The sequence below is a fragment of the Pseudopipra pipra genome, chromosome 6, assembly GCF_036250125.1.
Source record: "Pseudopipra pipra isolate bDixPip1 chromosome 6, bDixPip1.hap1, whole genome shotgun sequence".
Classification (NCBI taxonomy): Eukaryota; Metazoa; Chordata; class Aves; order Passeriformes; family Pipridae; genus Pseudopipra; species Pseudopipra pipra.
In genome coordinates this window covers 41169004-41184785 of record NC_087554.1, presented here as the reverse complement: position 1 = coordinate 41184785, position 15782 = coordinate 41169004, and the positions used below count along the sequence as shown (strand labels likewise).

Genomic DNA, 15782 nt, shown 5'->3' with positions numbered 1-15782 from the left:
CATCTGTAGCAATTTAAAGGTTAAGTAACTTTTAATCAAATGACAAAGACTCATAATGTTTTTTCCTCAACTGAAAATGAAAACTGCTGTTCCGGATATTCCTTCCAGTGACAATTTAATTAGAAAAAAACACTGCACTGGAGATTGGGGTCCGGCCTGATTGCTCCCCATAAAAAGCCTTCTCACACATATGACAGAACAGGACATACTGTATCATAAGGTCTGGATAGCCAGGAAATAATGGAAGGATTTACTGCTGTAAAATCAGCAAGGAAAACAGTGATTTACACTTACATAAGCAACTTTCATCCAGGAGAATCCCTAAGCAACACACACACATACAGACTTTTTAAACATAATATACACTTAAATGCAGAAGCACAACACACTTGGTGATAAATACACACTGTATTTATCACACATTCCTCATGAACATTATACCTTCACTGCTTACTACTTCTGGGCTTATCTAAAAATCTCCAAACAAAGCCTGCAGCATCTTCAAATTACAGATACTTTAAAATGAAGTCACTTGCTAAAGAAGCACTTCTCTGCCTCTCTCCCAGATGTACAGCTTATGGGACAAATTTGACTGTGATCCTCCTCTAACCTGAAAATATAGCCTTGTTAAAATCTAAAGGTCTTGCTACTAAAAAAACCCAGAAATACAATTAATGTTTTTAGCTCTAAAATGTCCTGTAATATCACATTTTCACTGCTACATTCTTGACTACAAAAAGGTTACTTTAAGCACTGTCATACTTTGTTGGCTTATTGGTTATTCCTCCCATTCAGTTGTATTTATGGTTACTAAAGAACTTGTTTTTCAACATGGAAGAATTCCTTTTAATGTACGAATCATGAACTCTCAAACTACTGCTGTGTCTTAGGCCTACACAGGAAACAAAACTAAAAGGGTTGATTTCTGAAGAACTGTCCACGGAAATTACCACTTCAGGACATGAATTGCAGAGAGACAGCAGAACACTCCTCTGGTTTTTAACCTTCTGTCACAAGAATCTGTTGCATCAAAAATGATTTCTTACATGCTGAGATACAGTGTTAGGATAAGAAGACACAACCATTCTTCTTCTTAGTTGGCAGAGCATAAAAAAGGCCTAGAGGAATCTGCCTCTGAGTGACTGTGGGAGTTTTGCTTGACTGAACTTGTGAAAGCCAATCGCAAAGTCACGTCTTTTAGTTGGGCTCAACTAACATTGCATTTAGAAGGAAAATAAAAAAAAATAAGTCAGGGGGAAGGGTTGAAGGCAAAAATGTAATTTTAAATCAGTAAAATTATTTAAGATTGGCATTATTACTGAACAGCTCTCAAAGAAAAAAGACGCTGAGCTTCTATGAGAGAGAGATCTGTATGGACCACTTTCTGTCTCAAACCAGACTTCCAAAATCCTATTATCACCTGGATGCCTGCTGGCACCAGCTCAATCCTCTTTCTTCACAGAAAGAGCTCCAATTACTCTGCTGTGTACTTCCTAATGTAAAACATAAAATAAGCTGCTACTTGAAGACTGTGGGCCTTTGACAAATACTTAGCAGTGAATGCTACCCCAAGCCCAATTTCATAAAGAGCTGAACTGCCATCTCAGGAGAGCAGCAAAGCAAAGTCAGTTGCCTTCACTGAAGGCAGAACTGGCACATACAGATACTCCGAGCCGTGCTTCAGGAACTGTTACACTGGCACTGAAGACCACAGCAATCACCTGGAACTCCTGAAACACATTCTTCAGGTAAGACAACAGAATCAGCATAAACCTCCAGGTGGAACAAGCCTGCATTACCATGGCATCTTTCAGTAATCAATATCAAAGCACTTGCAAAGTTTATCAAGACTCACAATATTCTTGAGACATAAAATTATTTAATTTCCACCTTACAGATGGGGTCACAGCCTCAGTAAGGAGAGGTGTACAGAATTTTGTGGTTTAACCCCAGCCAGCAGCCAAGTCCCACACAGCCACTTGCTCACTCCCCCACCAGCAGAATCCGGGAGACAATCAGCATGGTAAAAACTAGAAAACTCATGGGTTGAGATAAAGGCAGTATAATAGGGAAAGCAAAAGCTGCACACACAAGCGAAACAAAACAAGGAATTGATTCACTGCTTCCCATGGGCAGGCAGGAGTTCAGCCATCTCCAGGAGAGGGGGGCCCCATCATGCGTAATAGGTACTTGGGAAGACAAATGCCATCACTCTAAACATCCCCCTCTTCCTCCTTCTTCCCCCCACTTTATATACTGAGCGTGATGTCAAATGGTATAGAATATCCCTTTGCTCAGTTTGGGTCACCTGTCCCAGCTGTATCTTCTCCCAGCTTCCCATGCACACCCAACTTCCTTGCCAGTGTGGCAGTATGGAAAGCAGAAAAGGCCTTGGCTCTGTGTAAGCACTGCTTAGCAAAAATATCTCTGTATTATCAACCCTGTGTTCAGCACAAATCCAAAACACAGCCCCATACAAGCCACTGTGAAAAAAATTAACTATACCCCAGCCAAAACCACCACAAGATGTATACTAAAAGGAGTCAGAAACTGTGCTAGAATTCAGGCTTTGAAAGATGAGTTCTGTCAAGTCTTGCTGTAGCATTTTTAAATATTAACATCCCCTTGGTACAAAGCATCACCATCCTTCCCTTGGTGAATGAAACAGCAGCATGTGCCCTTGTTTCAGCTGTAGTTCAGAGTCTGGCATGACTTGCTTTGAAATGCCAAAGAAGGTAAAAGCTTGCACAAAGCCAGGCTGTGAATCGGAGCAGCTGAGACATGGATCGCTCCTCCCAGTCTGCTATGAAAACAGTCCTCTCCAACAGAGAAGTGGTGAATAACTGAGACTGATAAAGTTTTAAACCACTCAAACAGTTTAGTGAGTGTTAGCTAGAGCCTTGAGAATTAGAATCAAATACTTAATGCTTTCCTAAATTACGAAATCCTCACGTGACCTCTTTTCACCTTGTTTTTCTCCATCCACAGTAGTGGTGTTTTATCCTACACCTGATAAGAGATCTCAGAGATCATTCAGGATTATCCAGCATAGTGATAACAGATCTGCTGCAGATAAATATAGCCTCAAAAATATTATTGTTGCTATCAAGAAATACTAAAATTATATCCGCTCTAAAAAACAAATTAGATTCCTTCTCTGCAGAATAATTTACCTTGTTCTCCTAACCAGACTTCCCTACCTTGCAAGGCAGTACCGTTCTTTTTGCATTCACTTGCAAACAATGATGTTCACAGAGCTTCAAATGCAGAAACTACAAACAGTATTCATTCGCATACAGATGGGCAAAGTCAGTCATTGAAAACGCTCAAAGCAAGGGGCAAAGACAACCCTGCCAATGCCCAGTTTAGCTCTGGGCTAAACTGGCTCCCTACTAAACTTATGTTCCAGGCCATGGGTATTAGGACGTGCAGGTATTTTGTTCTGAGTGACCCTCCGTATTATAGGAAGCTCCGAATTCTAGGAGCTGCTTACAGTCAACATCCTACGGGGCCAAAGACCTGATCCCTTTGACCCCCAAAGCAGGGAATGAGTTACATCTTCTCTCCACAAAGCCAATAAAAACCTCTCTTGATTATAATTTAGATAAGAGCCACTGGATTGAATAATAATATCTGAAACTCCCCTGGCTGTTTCACCTTGAGACGTCCATCACTGGGTTAAACATGATGCTAATTGCATTTGGATTGATTAATTTCTCTCACTCCTGTCTATTCGAATAATGCTTAACAAAATAATCACAGCACCCAGAGCCAAATCTTCTCCGTCAAAGGAATGAAGCCATCAGAACCAGCAGAGATGAAAGAAATGAAGATGACCCGTAATTACTGCTACGGTGATATCATTACCATATTATAGAAAATGAGTGTACATGGGGGGAGCGGGGGCTGCGATTATTATTTATTTTTTAATGGAACCTCACATCCCAAGAATACAGATCTGACACAGTGGAGCATACAGAAATGCAGAACTACAAAATTATTGTGTATTAAATTGCAAAATACAGTGAACACTGGGACTCTAGATACATCAAGTGTCCTGTACTGTGAGCTGCTGTTTATTCACTTCACTATTTTTTCATTGCAATAATACTCTGTGTATGACTAGTATAGAGATTTAAGATGTCTCCCTTCCCAAAAAGATCAAGTACCTATAGCAGAACTCACCCATAACCTTGATGCTAAAGTCATTATCTTTTAATATCATTACAAGTCATCTTACTTTCAATGCTGGCATTCAGATTTTTAAACCTGAAGACCTAATTTGATGCTCAAATACATGCTATCATGCAAGAAATTTTTATTCTTAAATGCTGATTCCTATCTGAAGGCAGTTATAAATTACATTCCCAGCTACAGCAGATCACTTCCAACCATTCAATATGCTGGTTCTGTAAAGATATCAAATGTATCAAGTCTGGAAGAATTTAAAGCAGGATTTGGAAAAAAAAAAAAAACAAAAAAACAAAAAAAAAACCCCACACAAAAACCCCAAAACAACCAAACCCACAATCCTAGCATACAAACTGAAGGCCTTCTGCTCCCTTTATTTTCCAAAACACACTCCCAAAGCCCCTCTCATTTGAGAAACAAATAGGTTGGCAATTGTGTAAGATCTACAGACACCTGTGCACTGCAATTCTAATTGTGGTTTATACAGTTCACTTCTCTCAGTGCTCCTTATGTCTGCCCCCTAGTCTCAGACCAAAGACAAAAAAACTACACACAACTAGCAGCTAAAAATATTTATTCTGGAGTAAAGCCAAGGTCAAATACACAAGAAAATTTCACACGCCAAAAATGTCAAGACCTAAGACCAGGCACTGACTCATGAAGCTAATTAAACACCAAAAAATGATGTTCAAGTATTTTGTAAGGCCGAAAAAAAAAAGATAGAGTTAATACTTCTGATATCAAAAGCAGTAAGAAAGGTGATTTTATATCACAGTTGAGGATATTTTCAAATATACCTGAAAGATACTTTACTAGCATAAGTTATCACTGGAACAGCTACAGCTTAGGAGAGTTCTGACCACCAAATCCCACAGATGTTGGAGGGAAACAGCAGGATAGAAATGGGGCATGTTTTTACAAGAAGCACTCTAAAGGGCCTTTTTCTACCTGCTTGTACCAAAAGGAAAATAATCTCTTCCTGGCTTCCAACACCTGCAGCAGATCAAGAGTTCTTGATAATTTAGGCTTTCTCACAATAGTATCTAAAAGAAGAATCTTCTTTATGGAGCAACGTGGAAAAAAATAAGATCAAAACTGCTTGCTCAAGAACTCTCGGGCATAAAACACAGGAAGAGGCTCAGCAGAGAGGTCTGCGTTAAATATACGCACACAGCCATGTATGAAAGTTTCTGGAGGTGAATGGACCCTTCCCAGAAGACATACGGGCACAAGTGCTGCCCATGCTCCCACAGCACAGTGCACCAGGATGCAGTGCCCCTGCCTACGCTGGGGAGCAGGTATTTAGTGGCTGGGAACAAAGCAGGAGAACTGTGAAAGTAACAATTTTTTTCAAGTTTTATCAGTGGCCAGGGCATGGAGGCCATGGCCAAATCTGAGCCCAGGAGCCAATAGAAACAAAGGGATTAAGAGTTATTAGGAGTGGAGAGAATTACATATTTACAGTACAGTTACTGAAAAATAATCGTGTAATGATTATGTAAGTCCCTATATTCCTTTTGGCTAATAACACTGGGATACAAGCTGTATGGTTATGCAAGCCAGGGCACACAAATCCAATCAGAAGACATCAAGGCATGTTTATGGGGAGGTTTGCAGCTCTGGATCAAGAACAGTACAGCTGCCTTGACCTCCAAAATGCAGAAACAGGCCCCTGTCAGTAAGTTAGCTAATGGCCTGAGCTGTGAAAAAGAACTGCATTTTTAAATTTAACATCTGTCAACAAACTTCATGTGAAGAGACACCTAGATGAAAGAAGGTCGTAATATGGTAGTCTATTTATTTGTCCAGAAGTATATCTTTATTTTAAAAAGTAGACTAAATCTTTAAAATGTTTTCTAATCCCAAGATTCCTTATTGAAACATTTTTCCATTTAGATGACAGCAGCCCTTAACAAAACAATGAATTATCAATATTGAAGGTCTCTATGAAAGGAAGATTCAGGGTTGTCTCTATGAAAAGAAGATTCATGGGTTTTGACTGAAAAATATTATTTGACTTACACATGATTTAAACCAAGATTCCTTTTGCCATTAGTACGATACAACACATTAAATTACACAGAGAACTTCCATGATTTACAAAAATCCAAGTAAAAAGTTTGTATGGCCAAAATAAGAAAATTATTGAAATCTCAGTGTTCCAAGGTCAAAGTCTCAACCTCAGTTAAAAAACGAATTACAGAAAAGCACCAATTATGCAGTTCGTGGGCTGCAGAAGACAAACCTTCTCAACTGCCTTCACCATTTTATTCTTCCTTTCACATGAATCAAAGGTGCTTTACTTAATGACTACCCTTATTCCTTTCCTCATCTTTCCCAGTGTATTCACTGCTTGCTTTAACTCCAGCATTTTAAGTTATACTGCTGATCTGTTTCATGCACTCTGCCCACCTCCTCTTTCTGAGCAATCCTCTGAGCTGAGGAGTATTTGAGAGACCAGAAGAGGGTTAAGGGAATTCAGAACCATCTTTACCAACTCCAAGTTGTTCACAAGACATCTGAGGAAATGCACTGATATAGAAATGTTACAGTTTTTCCAAATGCTACTAGAGTCAAGTTTGAATGAATAGAGAAAAATTGTTGTTACTCGGAGAAACTATACCTAATGACTAATGTTAATCTGATCTACCTGATAACAAAATTGTAATACCACTCAAGTCTGTTCGGAATGGGTATTAAAACAAACAATGTACGTTCTGCTAGTTATTACAATTTAGGTGTTAATGAGCTTAAAGGAAGCAAGGTAAGCCTCAGCTGTAAAAGCAGATGTAAAAGATGCACCCAAAAATACACCCTCCTAGACCCACAAGGAAATGTGGGAACATTTTTCATAAACACCCTCACACTTCTAGTATCAATGGCTTTTGAAGAAAAGCTTAAAAATACAAGAAATATGAAGGTATTGGAGTCTGCAGATATGTCCTGAGAGTAGAGACCAGAAGAAACTCCAGTTTTTTGGAACCCAGAAATAAAGCCAAAACAAACAAAACAACATTATTTTTTGCTCCAGACAGTCTACTGAGAGTAGTCCAGTAAGCTGTGGTACTCTTGCTTCCAAAAATCTCTTCATGTTTATTCACAGTCCATGCACACCACTGGTCTGAGTCCATGTCTGCTATTACTTCTCTTGTGAAAGCTGAATACAGTGACACTGCTATCTTCTAATGAGCAGAGGAGTGTTCTTCATCCATTACTAGAAACAAGGAACAGAGGCACTGCAGCGAAAGCAGATGGCAAACCATCTACAAGACAGTTTAGAAAGTAAAGCAGAAGGTGGTGATGGCCACGAGGAGTCTCCATAGATTTGGTGACTGGAGAGACTGCTCTGAGGGTTGAGGGGCACTGCAAAAAAACTTCCAAAACCTTGGAAGTCAGGAGAACTCTGACGACTCCATGATCCAGTGACAATGGGATTATCAGATGCATTTAGAGGTAGAAAGGCATAGCAGAGTAGAAGTATAAATAAGTGGAAGATATAAGAAAAAAGTGATTAGTGAAGAAAATTTGATCTACCAGACAAGAACAGATCAAATGAAAAGGTATACAGTACAGTGTCATATGAGGAAAATTATACAGATACAGACAATGGCTCAGATTTGATAGAACCTTGGCAAGTCTCCAGTTAACCTTCTGTTCAAAACAGACAGGTTGCTCAAGGCTTTACCTAGTCAAGTCATAAAAACATCCATGGACAGAGACTGCACAACCTCTCTTGGCAATCCTTCCAATACTTGACTGCTCCACACTGAAAAAGTTTTCTCTTGAATCAAGTCAGAAACCTTGCTTTAATTTATGACTGTTGTTTCTTGTCCTCCCACCAAATAACCTCCTTGCAGGTTCTAGCAGGCAGTTATCAGGTCCCTGTGGGGTCACCTCTTCTCCATGCTGAACGGGCCCCATTCCCTTGGCTTCTGTTCACTGGACAAGCGCCCCAGCTCCTGATTATCTTGATGGCCCTCCATTGAACGCACTCCAGTTTACCAATGTCTTCTTTCCTGCTGGGGCACAGAGGACATCACTGGATGTGGCACTGCAGATGCAATCTAATGACTGCTGACTAGAGGTGGACCATCACTGCCTTTGATCTACTGCCCTGATGTTCAAATCAGCGGATGTACATGCAATCCCACGTTCCTTTCACATATATTACTTGCTGTATTCCTTTTCAACACTGTTTCCTAGCCTTTAACCTTCTACCTACCCACTGCTTTGCTTGTTGTTCCAGGAAACCCAAGCACCATAGTCAAGAGTGAAGGCATTTTATGCCCTGAGACAGGGAAGGAACTGTTTGTTCCTTTAAGTTTTAGATGCATATGTTAGTAAACACAAATTTTAAGCCATTTTTTTTTTTAAATTAATATGCTCTCCATTTTCAAGTAAGCCAGGTACTAGACATGAAAATCTAGAGGCAACCCAGAGAACTATCTGCTGAAAACCAAATGAGAGCTTAGCCTGCTACCCAGAAACATCCATCGCCCATCCCTTTTCTGTTGGGATTTGTGTTGAATGACGTCCTCTGCAGGTTAACAATTAGTTTTTAGCATAAGAGTCCTGTGTCATCATTGTCATCTCCCCAGGGACTGAAACAGGCTGAGTGATTTTTAGATTATATGTTCTGATAAGACACAGGCTCCTGACTCTGTGCTTGTGCCACGCAGGCCACCTGCTCTATGGAGCTGCCACTGGGGACACGGTCGACCAGGTTTAATAATGGTGTTCTCTCTAGAGATGTAACTCAGAGCATGCTCAGAATTCACGTTCTATATCACTGATTAAAATCTTGTACATAAAATCCTATAAATAAATAGGATCTAAGACTAGTTGCTAAAAAAGACTATAGAAATGTTAATTCCTGTTAAACAAGAATCTGTCCAGTCTGTAGTCATAAAAACTATATGAGCACAGGAGTTGATAGAGCAGGGCAGATCCATAATCTACCCAGTCAGATATCCTGTTTGACTTCACCCAAGATCAGAAGCATCACAGGAAAAGATAAAGCAATGAAGCACATTATTAAGACATATGGAATGATTCTTTCTGAAAGATTCCTCCTCTTCTTAAGTGCTTGCTTTATATCCTGAAGCAGCTGGTATTTTCTACTTCATTTTAGATTTTATTCTGCTCTAACTAGAAATGTTCTCATCATCCCTTTAATTGCCTGATTTCCTTTCAATAGCTGCTAAGTACTTGGTCTAAAAAAAAAAATAATCCCAGTGTGGCAGAAAGTTCCACATCAAATTATTCATTATATAAAAAGCATTCCTTTTTGCTACTTTTAATCTGACTAGCTTCCATTACTTGTTTTCTGAATTTCCCCCACTCATTCTTTTCAGGGTTGTGAGTCAAAAGGAATTTGCAATTTATCTTCTCAGTTGTAGAGATGTAAAATAACAACTGTGCTACCCTGCAAAGTCAAAGAGATCCTCCTTTCCCCCCCACATCATCATGAAGAAAACTCTTGATTCATAAGCAGCTCTCTAGAAGTCAGTGGTGTATTTTACACTATCTCAAAATTATTCCTATCAAAAGACTGCCCGAAGTGACAGTATCTGAAGTTACAGCACAGAGAATGAGACTTCCTTCCTTCCTGGGAAAAGATTCTTTATGCAGAAACACAATTATTAAATTCAAGCAGAAGAGGTGGGAAGCAGTATAATAATTTGCTGTGACTTGGAGATTCACTCAAGCCTGAAGACATACAGGCATAGAGCAATCTGCCTGGCTTCACCGTGCTGGGGACTGTGCTCCCACTTGCCTATTCTGGACCATCCCGGGAGCTCAGGAGGTTTGAGGGGCACATGCAAAACATGGCTAAATGCTGCCACATCCACCAACTGCACCCAAACTCCAATCACTTTGAGTAAATTCTCCAGCAAGTTCAGATGAATTTGTCATGAAAATTCTGCCAAACAGCAAGTTTTTAATTCTGAAACACAAAAATCGTATGAAAACCATCAACATACAGAGCAACAAAGAAAAAACATGAAGAGAAAGAGAAATGGAGAAATGGTGTGATACAATACTGAAGTGTGTGTAGAAATGTATGGAGATCTTGACAACAATCAAAATAAGTGACTTGTTCCATCTTTGCAAGTGGAACAAGATTCGTCAAGATCAGACGAAAAGATTCTGGAAAAGGTAATACTATAAGAATTTGAACGAGAGCTGTTTGAGTAGGTAGGAAAGGGTTTTTTCCATAGGTGTTACATCAAAAAATGGATGAAGATTTAGATTATAGTTTGGATGCCTAGACTTACTGAAGAGTGAAACATTATACCTGGCCCCAAGGGATAAGTGAGCAACAGAACAGCAGCAGGGTTCACAGCCATCGAAAGAAGGATCCCAGACAATTTGTTTGACACAGGAGGAGGAGAAAGTAACAAGCTCCAGTTTCAACATATACTCGGGTCCTCAGATATAAGGGAAACAAAGGGGCTGCTAGGAAACATTTTTAATCCTCTAGGTTCTAGAAAGGTAGCAATGTTCATTAGCTCCCAATGTGCTCTAAATACTCTGAAATGTGTATGTTGCTAACTTACAGTCACAATACAGAACAATATACGAACAATATGAGGCAAACAAAGCCATGCTACATAGTTCAGACATGGGCATTCACACTAACTCCACGTGATAGTTGTATTTCATGTACATAAATTTTATCATGTTTTTCAAATTATTTGGCTGCTCAGGAGTAATAAACACTACCTTGCATGAGCACCATAATGCTTGCACAGAAATTATATTACCAGCATTATCTACTGAAAAGAGAACAAAGATAAAAGAATATTGAAAAGACAGGAAACAAAGATAAAGTGTTACAGAACTGATGCTCTCTTCATTCATAGTACAGATTTTTCACTTCTCAGTTTCATTGCCATAATCAGTTACCATTTGAATCACTACACCACAGCTACTTCCCAGTATCCTCATGATTAAGTTAGAAGCAAGTGATACCCACTCTAAATATCGCCAACATTTGCAATTTCTCCTTCTCCCTGCGACACACATGCAAAGGGCCTATAAACTCCTACTGTCATCAGCCTAAGAAATGCCCTTGACTAGGACAGATGTTGCCATGGGCTTGAAGAACTTGTACCCTCTCTAGGAATCCAGCAGCAGATCTTTTGTTTTATCCAGTAGGCAGGGGGCACTCAAAATCCTCATCTGCAGCTATGCACCAAAGGGAAGAGGTCTGGCCTGCAGGATTTCAGATTTCATTTAAGGCAGTGCTTAGCAAGAAGAGAGAGCAGAAGGTACATTTTCAATGCCATCTGCTGGATAAGACAGACAACTCTAATAAAGGCAAAAACCCGCTGTTTTCCATCTATCATCAACTCTTACCAAGGTTGGCTTGATCTTGAGGAACAAATTTCTGACTTTTGTGAATTATAACTTATATTCTGGTCAATCAAATCGCAAAGCTTCATTAAATGTGCCCCAACTGTTTGCAGAAATCATTAACACTATGGATCTCATAGTGTAATTTCTCACATAGGACACCACTGTCATCATTCTTATAAAGAACACATTCCTCTTGTGGTAGTGTTACCAAAGCACTTCTGAAGACTCTGACAGAATGACCCTCTTGCTCTATCATGCCATTTAGACAGCCTATTGGATCACCTAAATTCGGTAAAAAAACGAGGGATTGACATGAAATGAAGTCTGGCATGAGATTGATATAATTCATATAAGAGATGCAGGAACAGATTGCACTCCTAGGTCCTCAAATACAAAAATTGTACTTGCTGACGTGAAAAAACAACAATTGTTAATAAACAGATATTCTACTCTTCAACACTCCATATGGCAGTCTGATGGATTAAACACCAGCAGAGTGTTGATCACTCTAAAAGCTCATATTGAGATGATCTGGAAAATCTGTCTATCTACAATTTACGAATTCTGGTTAATTTAATTAAAATGCTGCATCACTAAGTGCCTTAATATGGGGAAAGCCATAAGCTTGTGAGGTTCCTGGCACATGCCTGCCTTCAGAAGAAGCTACAGAACAAATTAGCAAGAGTCTCCTTTTAAATTCGGGATACACAAAGGAAGACTCCTGAACTAGAAAATCTAAGTGTACATGTAGGGAAGAAGAGAGCAGAAAAATCTCCAAAATAGGCCAAGGGACAAGTGATACAATAAGGATAAGGATGCCAGTAGTGTAACGAAAAAAGGACATAGGCTGTCGAGGTACTGGTGACCTCTTTGAAAGGGGCCAGCTCAGGTTAAAGGAAATTGGATGTGCTATAAATAGCAGACTGAGAAATGGAGACAGAGTGGTAGGGTTCAGGAGAGAAACTGTCCCCTTGCAAGGGAACGAAGGCCAGGAAGTCCCAAGAAAGAAGGAGCCCGTGATCCACATGCTTGGCCAAAGGTAAACCCAATGGTGTCATCTACCTTTACCAAGGGAACCCTGAGATCTGGCTTCTTCAACTGAAACAGGCTACAGCAAATCAATTACTGCAATTTAGCTAAGGGGTGGTACCTGTTCATTTTCAATTTGGTGTCAAAACCACGAAAGAGAATCCTCAAGGCTAAGCCAGCTTAGAAAATTTCTTCCTTTCTAGATGCATGGCTGGATGAAAGAATACAGACATTCTCAACCCCAAAACCCTCACTTTGTCACAAAAGACAAGTGAGTAAACTGCTGGGATGTGGAAGCAGATGACAATTTGAAAAACAAAAACCTTTTCCATGTCTGCAGCAGCTCTGAGTTAATGGGAGCCAAAACATTCCCAGTACGCTCACTACCATCTCTGGAATGGAGCCATGTATGTTAATACTTTTCTTACATTTAATAATATCTACTTTTGTTCTTCCTAAACAAAAAATGACAATGCTGGGTTCACTTCTTAGCAGCTAAAGCTGAGGATGAAGCATCAAGAGTTTTTCAGGCACAACTACTACAATTTGAGAGGAGTTTGAAAAAGAGAAAGTGGTGTTATTAGGGAGATGTCATGGAAGAACAGACAGAAATCCCCATGTTACTAGTGTCTCAGTCCGCTGTAATTCAGCAAAGTATAAATCCTTTTTTCCTATTTCCATTCTCAAAACTATCTAGAGTAAGGAGAAGAATTCTAGATGGAAGGAAGAGCAGTAATCCCCAGAAACACATTAGCTTAGGCTCATTTCTTGTTCTGAAACGTTAAACAGAAACAATTTTGGATTTTGTTCTATAGAATGATCATCTTACTTGGAAAAATACGAGCAGTCTTTCTAATATGGTAATTGATCCCCTACTTGTATAGGCAGATGAGGTTCTGCTTGCAAAAACGAAGAGGATCTGTTGACTTTCTGCAACAGAGGATAGGGAATGTGAAGTTGTGAAGAAGGTCTGGTTGTGTTCTATGTCTAGCACAGTATCATAAAGAAACATTGTCACCTTAAAGGCCACTTCAGCTGTTTCCAAAATTCACTGCATGACAAAAAAGAATACTGAACTTTTACAATGCACGCCCCTATACTAATCTTTTCCGTAAGAGTAGAGTTCAAAAAAACTGAGAGTAAATAAAAAACAAAACCATGTGCTTAGAAAATAAAACCCACTTTAAAAAAGCTCAATCTCATTTACATTTCACTCTCCAATATCATTTCCATGCTTCCTCTAGACTATTTCCAACCACTTTTAGAACATGCGCCTGAGCATGCTGGAGCCAAATTATTTCCATATCAAATACAAGAGTACTGATCTTCTATACTATCACAAGCATAAGAGCCAATAAAAAGTGCCTGAGACAGAAAGCAAGGTGGGAAAATAATCTTCCTTCCCCTAAGTCTTCCCTGCTTCAGAGAAACCAAGCAGGCTGGTTTCAAAACAAGAGCAAGTGATATAACCAAACAAAAGCAGATCTGAAAGGTGAGCAAACCCCACAAGCCACATAGTCATTATTACTGTGTCGACAGCACACTTGTTAAAAATGTATATTTTAATTTTCTGTATTGCTAAAGGTCCCAATTTGCCCAGGGATCTAGCTAAGCTGCCATTTTCTACCACGACATAGTCTAATCTTTATTTAATGGATTTAGCATCTATCTTCACTAGAGTGGTCTCTAAGGGAAAGGGGAGGGGAGTATGAAGGGGCATGAAGAGATGATCAGATCCCCCCTCTCCTTCATCCATCCGGCGCTCATGTTTGTGTTCAAAATTCAATTACCTCCTTATTGATACTTCACAGAGATATTTAAGCTGCAAACATGAAGCCCTGATTTCCCAGGGGGCCATGCCCCTCTCTATTTCACTGCTCTGCTTCCCCCAGGGTGAATTCCTGAGGCGTCCATATTAATAGGTAATCAGTCACAATTCATTTATTAAACAGCTAGCAAGGTTTATCAGCCTGCTCTGATTAGCCAGAAGAAGCCACTGAATTCCTAATTTATTTATGGAAATGTAAGTGTCTTTTTGAATTCCATTCATGAAGACAGGGGTGCTGTGGGTCTGGCACACTGAATTCTAACAGGAAAGCAGCAGGCAACCTGGAGACCGAGGACTTTGCAACTTCAGCCTGGGAAATGCACTACGGTGACCCCAGTGTGATCAATAGATTTAGGGCCAGAACCTCAGACAAGGATTCACAAGCCAGCTCGTCAGAGAGTAGGCACTGCCACCCACTGCAACTAGAGAATTATTATCCCAATGGCTCAGTGGGTGGAATGGCTGGAAAAAGTTCACCAAACTGACACTGAGCTGTAATGTGATGAAACTAGGTCAAAATAATAAAGAAAAAAAAATAGAAGCATTTTTAGAAGTTCCAATAAAACATTTAGAACAGCGCTGAAAACAACTTCAAGATAACACTAATATATGTATTTACATGTAAAGTTCAGCTTTTTGAAAACTGCAGACTGGTACAACCTTTACATTATTTCTGCTATAGTCATTTCAACTAAACTAGTTTTAAAATGGAACATCACTACTGTACTTTCAAACTAAGACACGGAAGCTCAGTGATGCTGCTGGATTACCAGAAAGTGAAAATGGCTAAAAACAATAAAAAAGTCATTTCTCTATTGTTGTAAACAGAGACGTGGAATACTCAGTAAAAAGCAGACCTTGAAGTGAAAAGACTTATACATGCACTTGATAAATCTTAAGGCAATTACAATACAGCTTCATATAATATAAAGCTTATATACACAGGCCTTTGAAGGTTCAAGGCTACCACTGGTGAAAAACTTTTTATCTCTGTCAGCTGTGTAGTGATCTCCAAAAGTCATATTCACCTGAATTTTACCCACCATAGTTACTTAATCAGGAAACAACTAGGAATGGAAGACTATAAAAATGTTTCCTTTTCTTCTCAATGCAAATTTGAGCCAAGTAACTTTCACAGCATCCCCCTCTGCGGTTAGTGACTTTCCTGAATAGCTCTACAGGGAAGTAAACATAGGTAAACATAGGGATTGTATTTTCAAATCCTCCGAACAAGGTGGATAATCAAGCAGATGCAGTAGCCAAAAGGGTATTTTCGATTAATTTTTCCCTAAATTATTTAGATCTCAAAACTGACAGGATTTAACAATATAGAGTGCTATATGAAATACAGACAGAGGCATGTTTAAACATC

The 15782-nt window shown here is 39.4% G+C and overlaps 1 protein-coding gene across 5 annotated transcripts in view; it reads right to left on the bottom strand.

The window, feature by feature from the left end:
- The window catches only part of LIN52 (lin-52 DREAM MuvB core complex component), a 56701-nt gene that overhangs the window by 22116 nt on the left and 18803 nt on the right, over positions 1–15782 (bottom strand). Inside the window, exon 6 of one of the 5 annotated variants that reach the window (XM_064658672.1) lies at positions 3396–8210. The exons of 3 other annotated variants lie outside the window; for them this stretch is intronic. In XM_064658672.1, the coding sequence (XP_064514742.1) occupies positions 8155–8210 (56 nt within the window). In that variant the 3' untranslated portion in view covers positions 3396–8154. Of the gene's footprint in view, positions 1–3395; positions 8211–15782 lie in introns of those variants that run through there. One more of the 5 variants, XM_064658673.1, reaches the window with a different exon arrangement.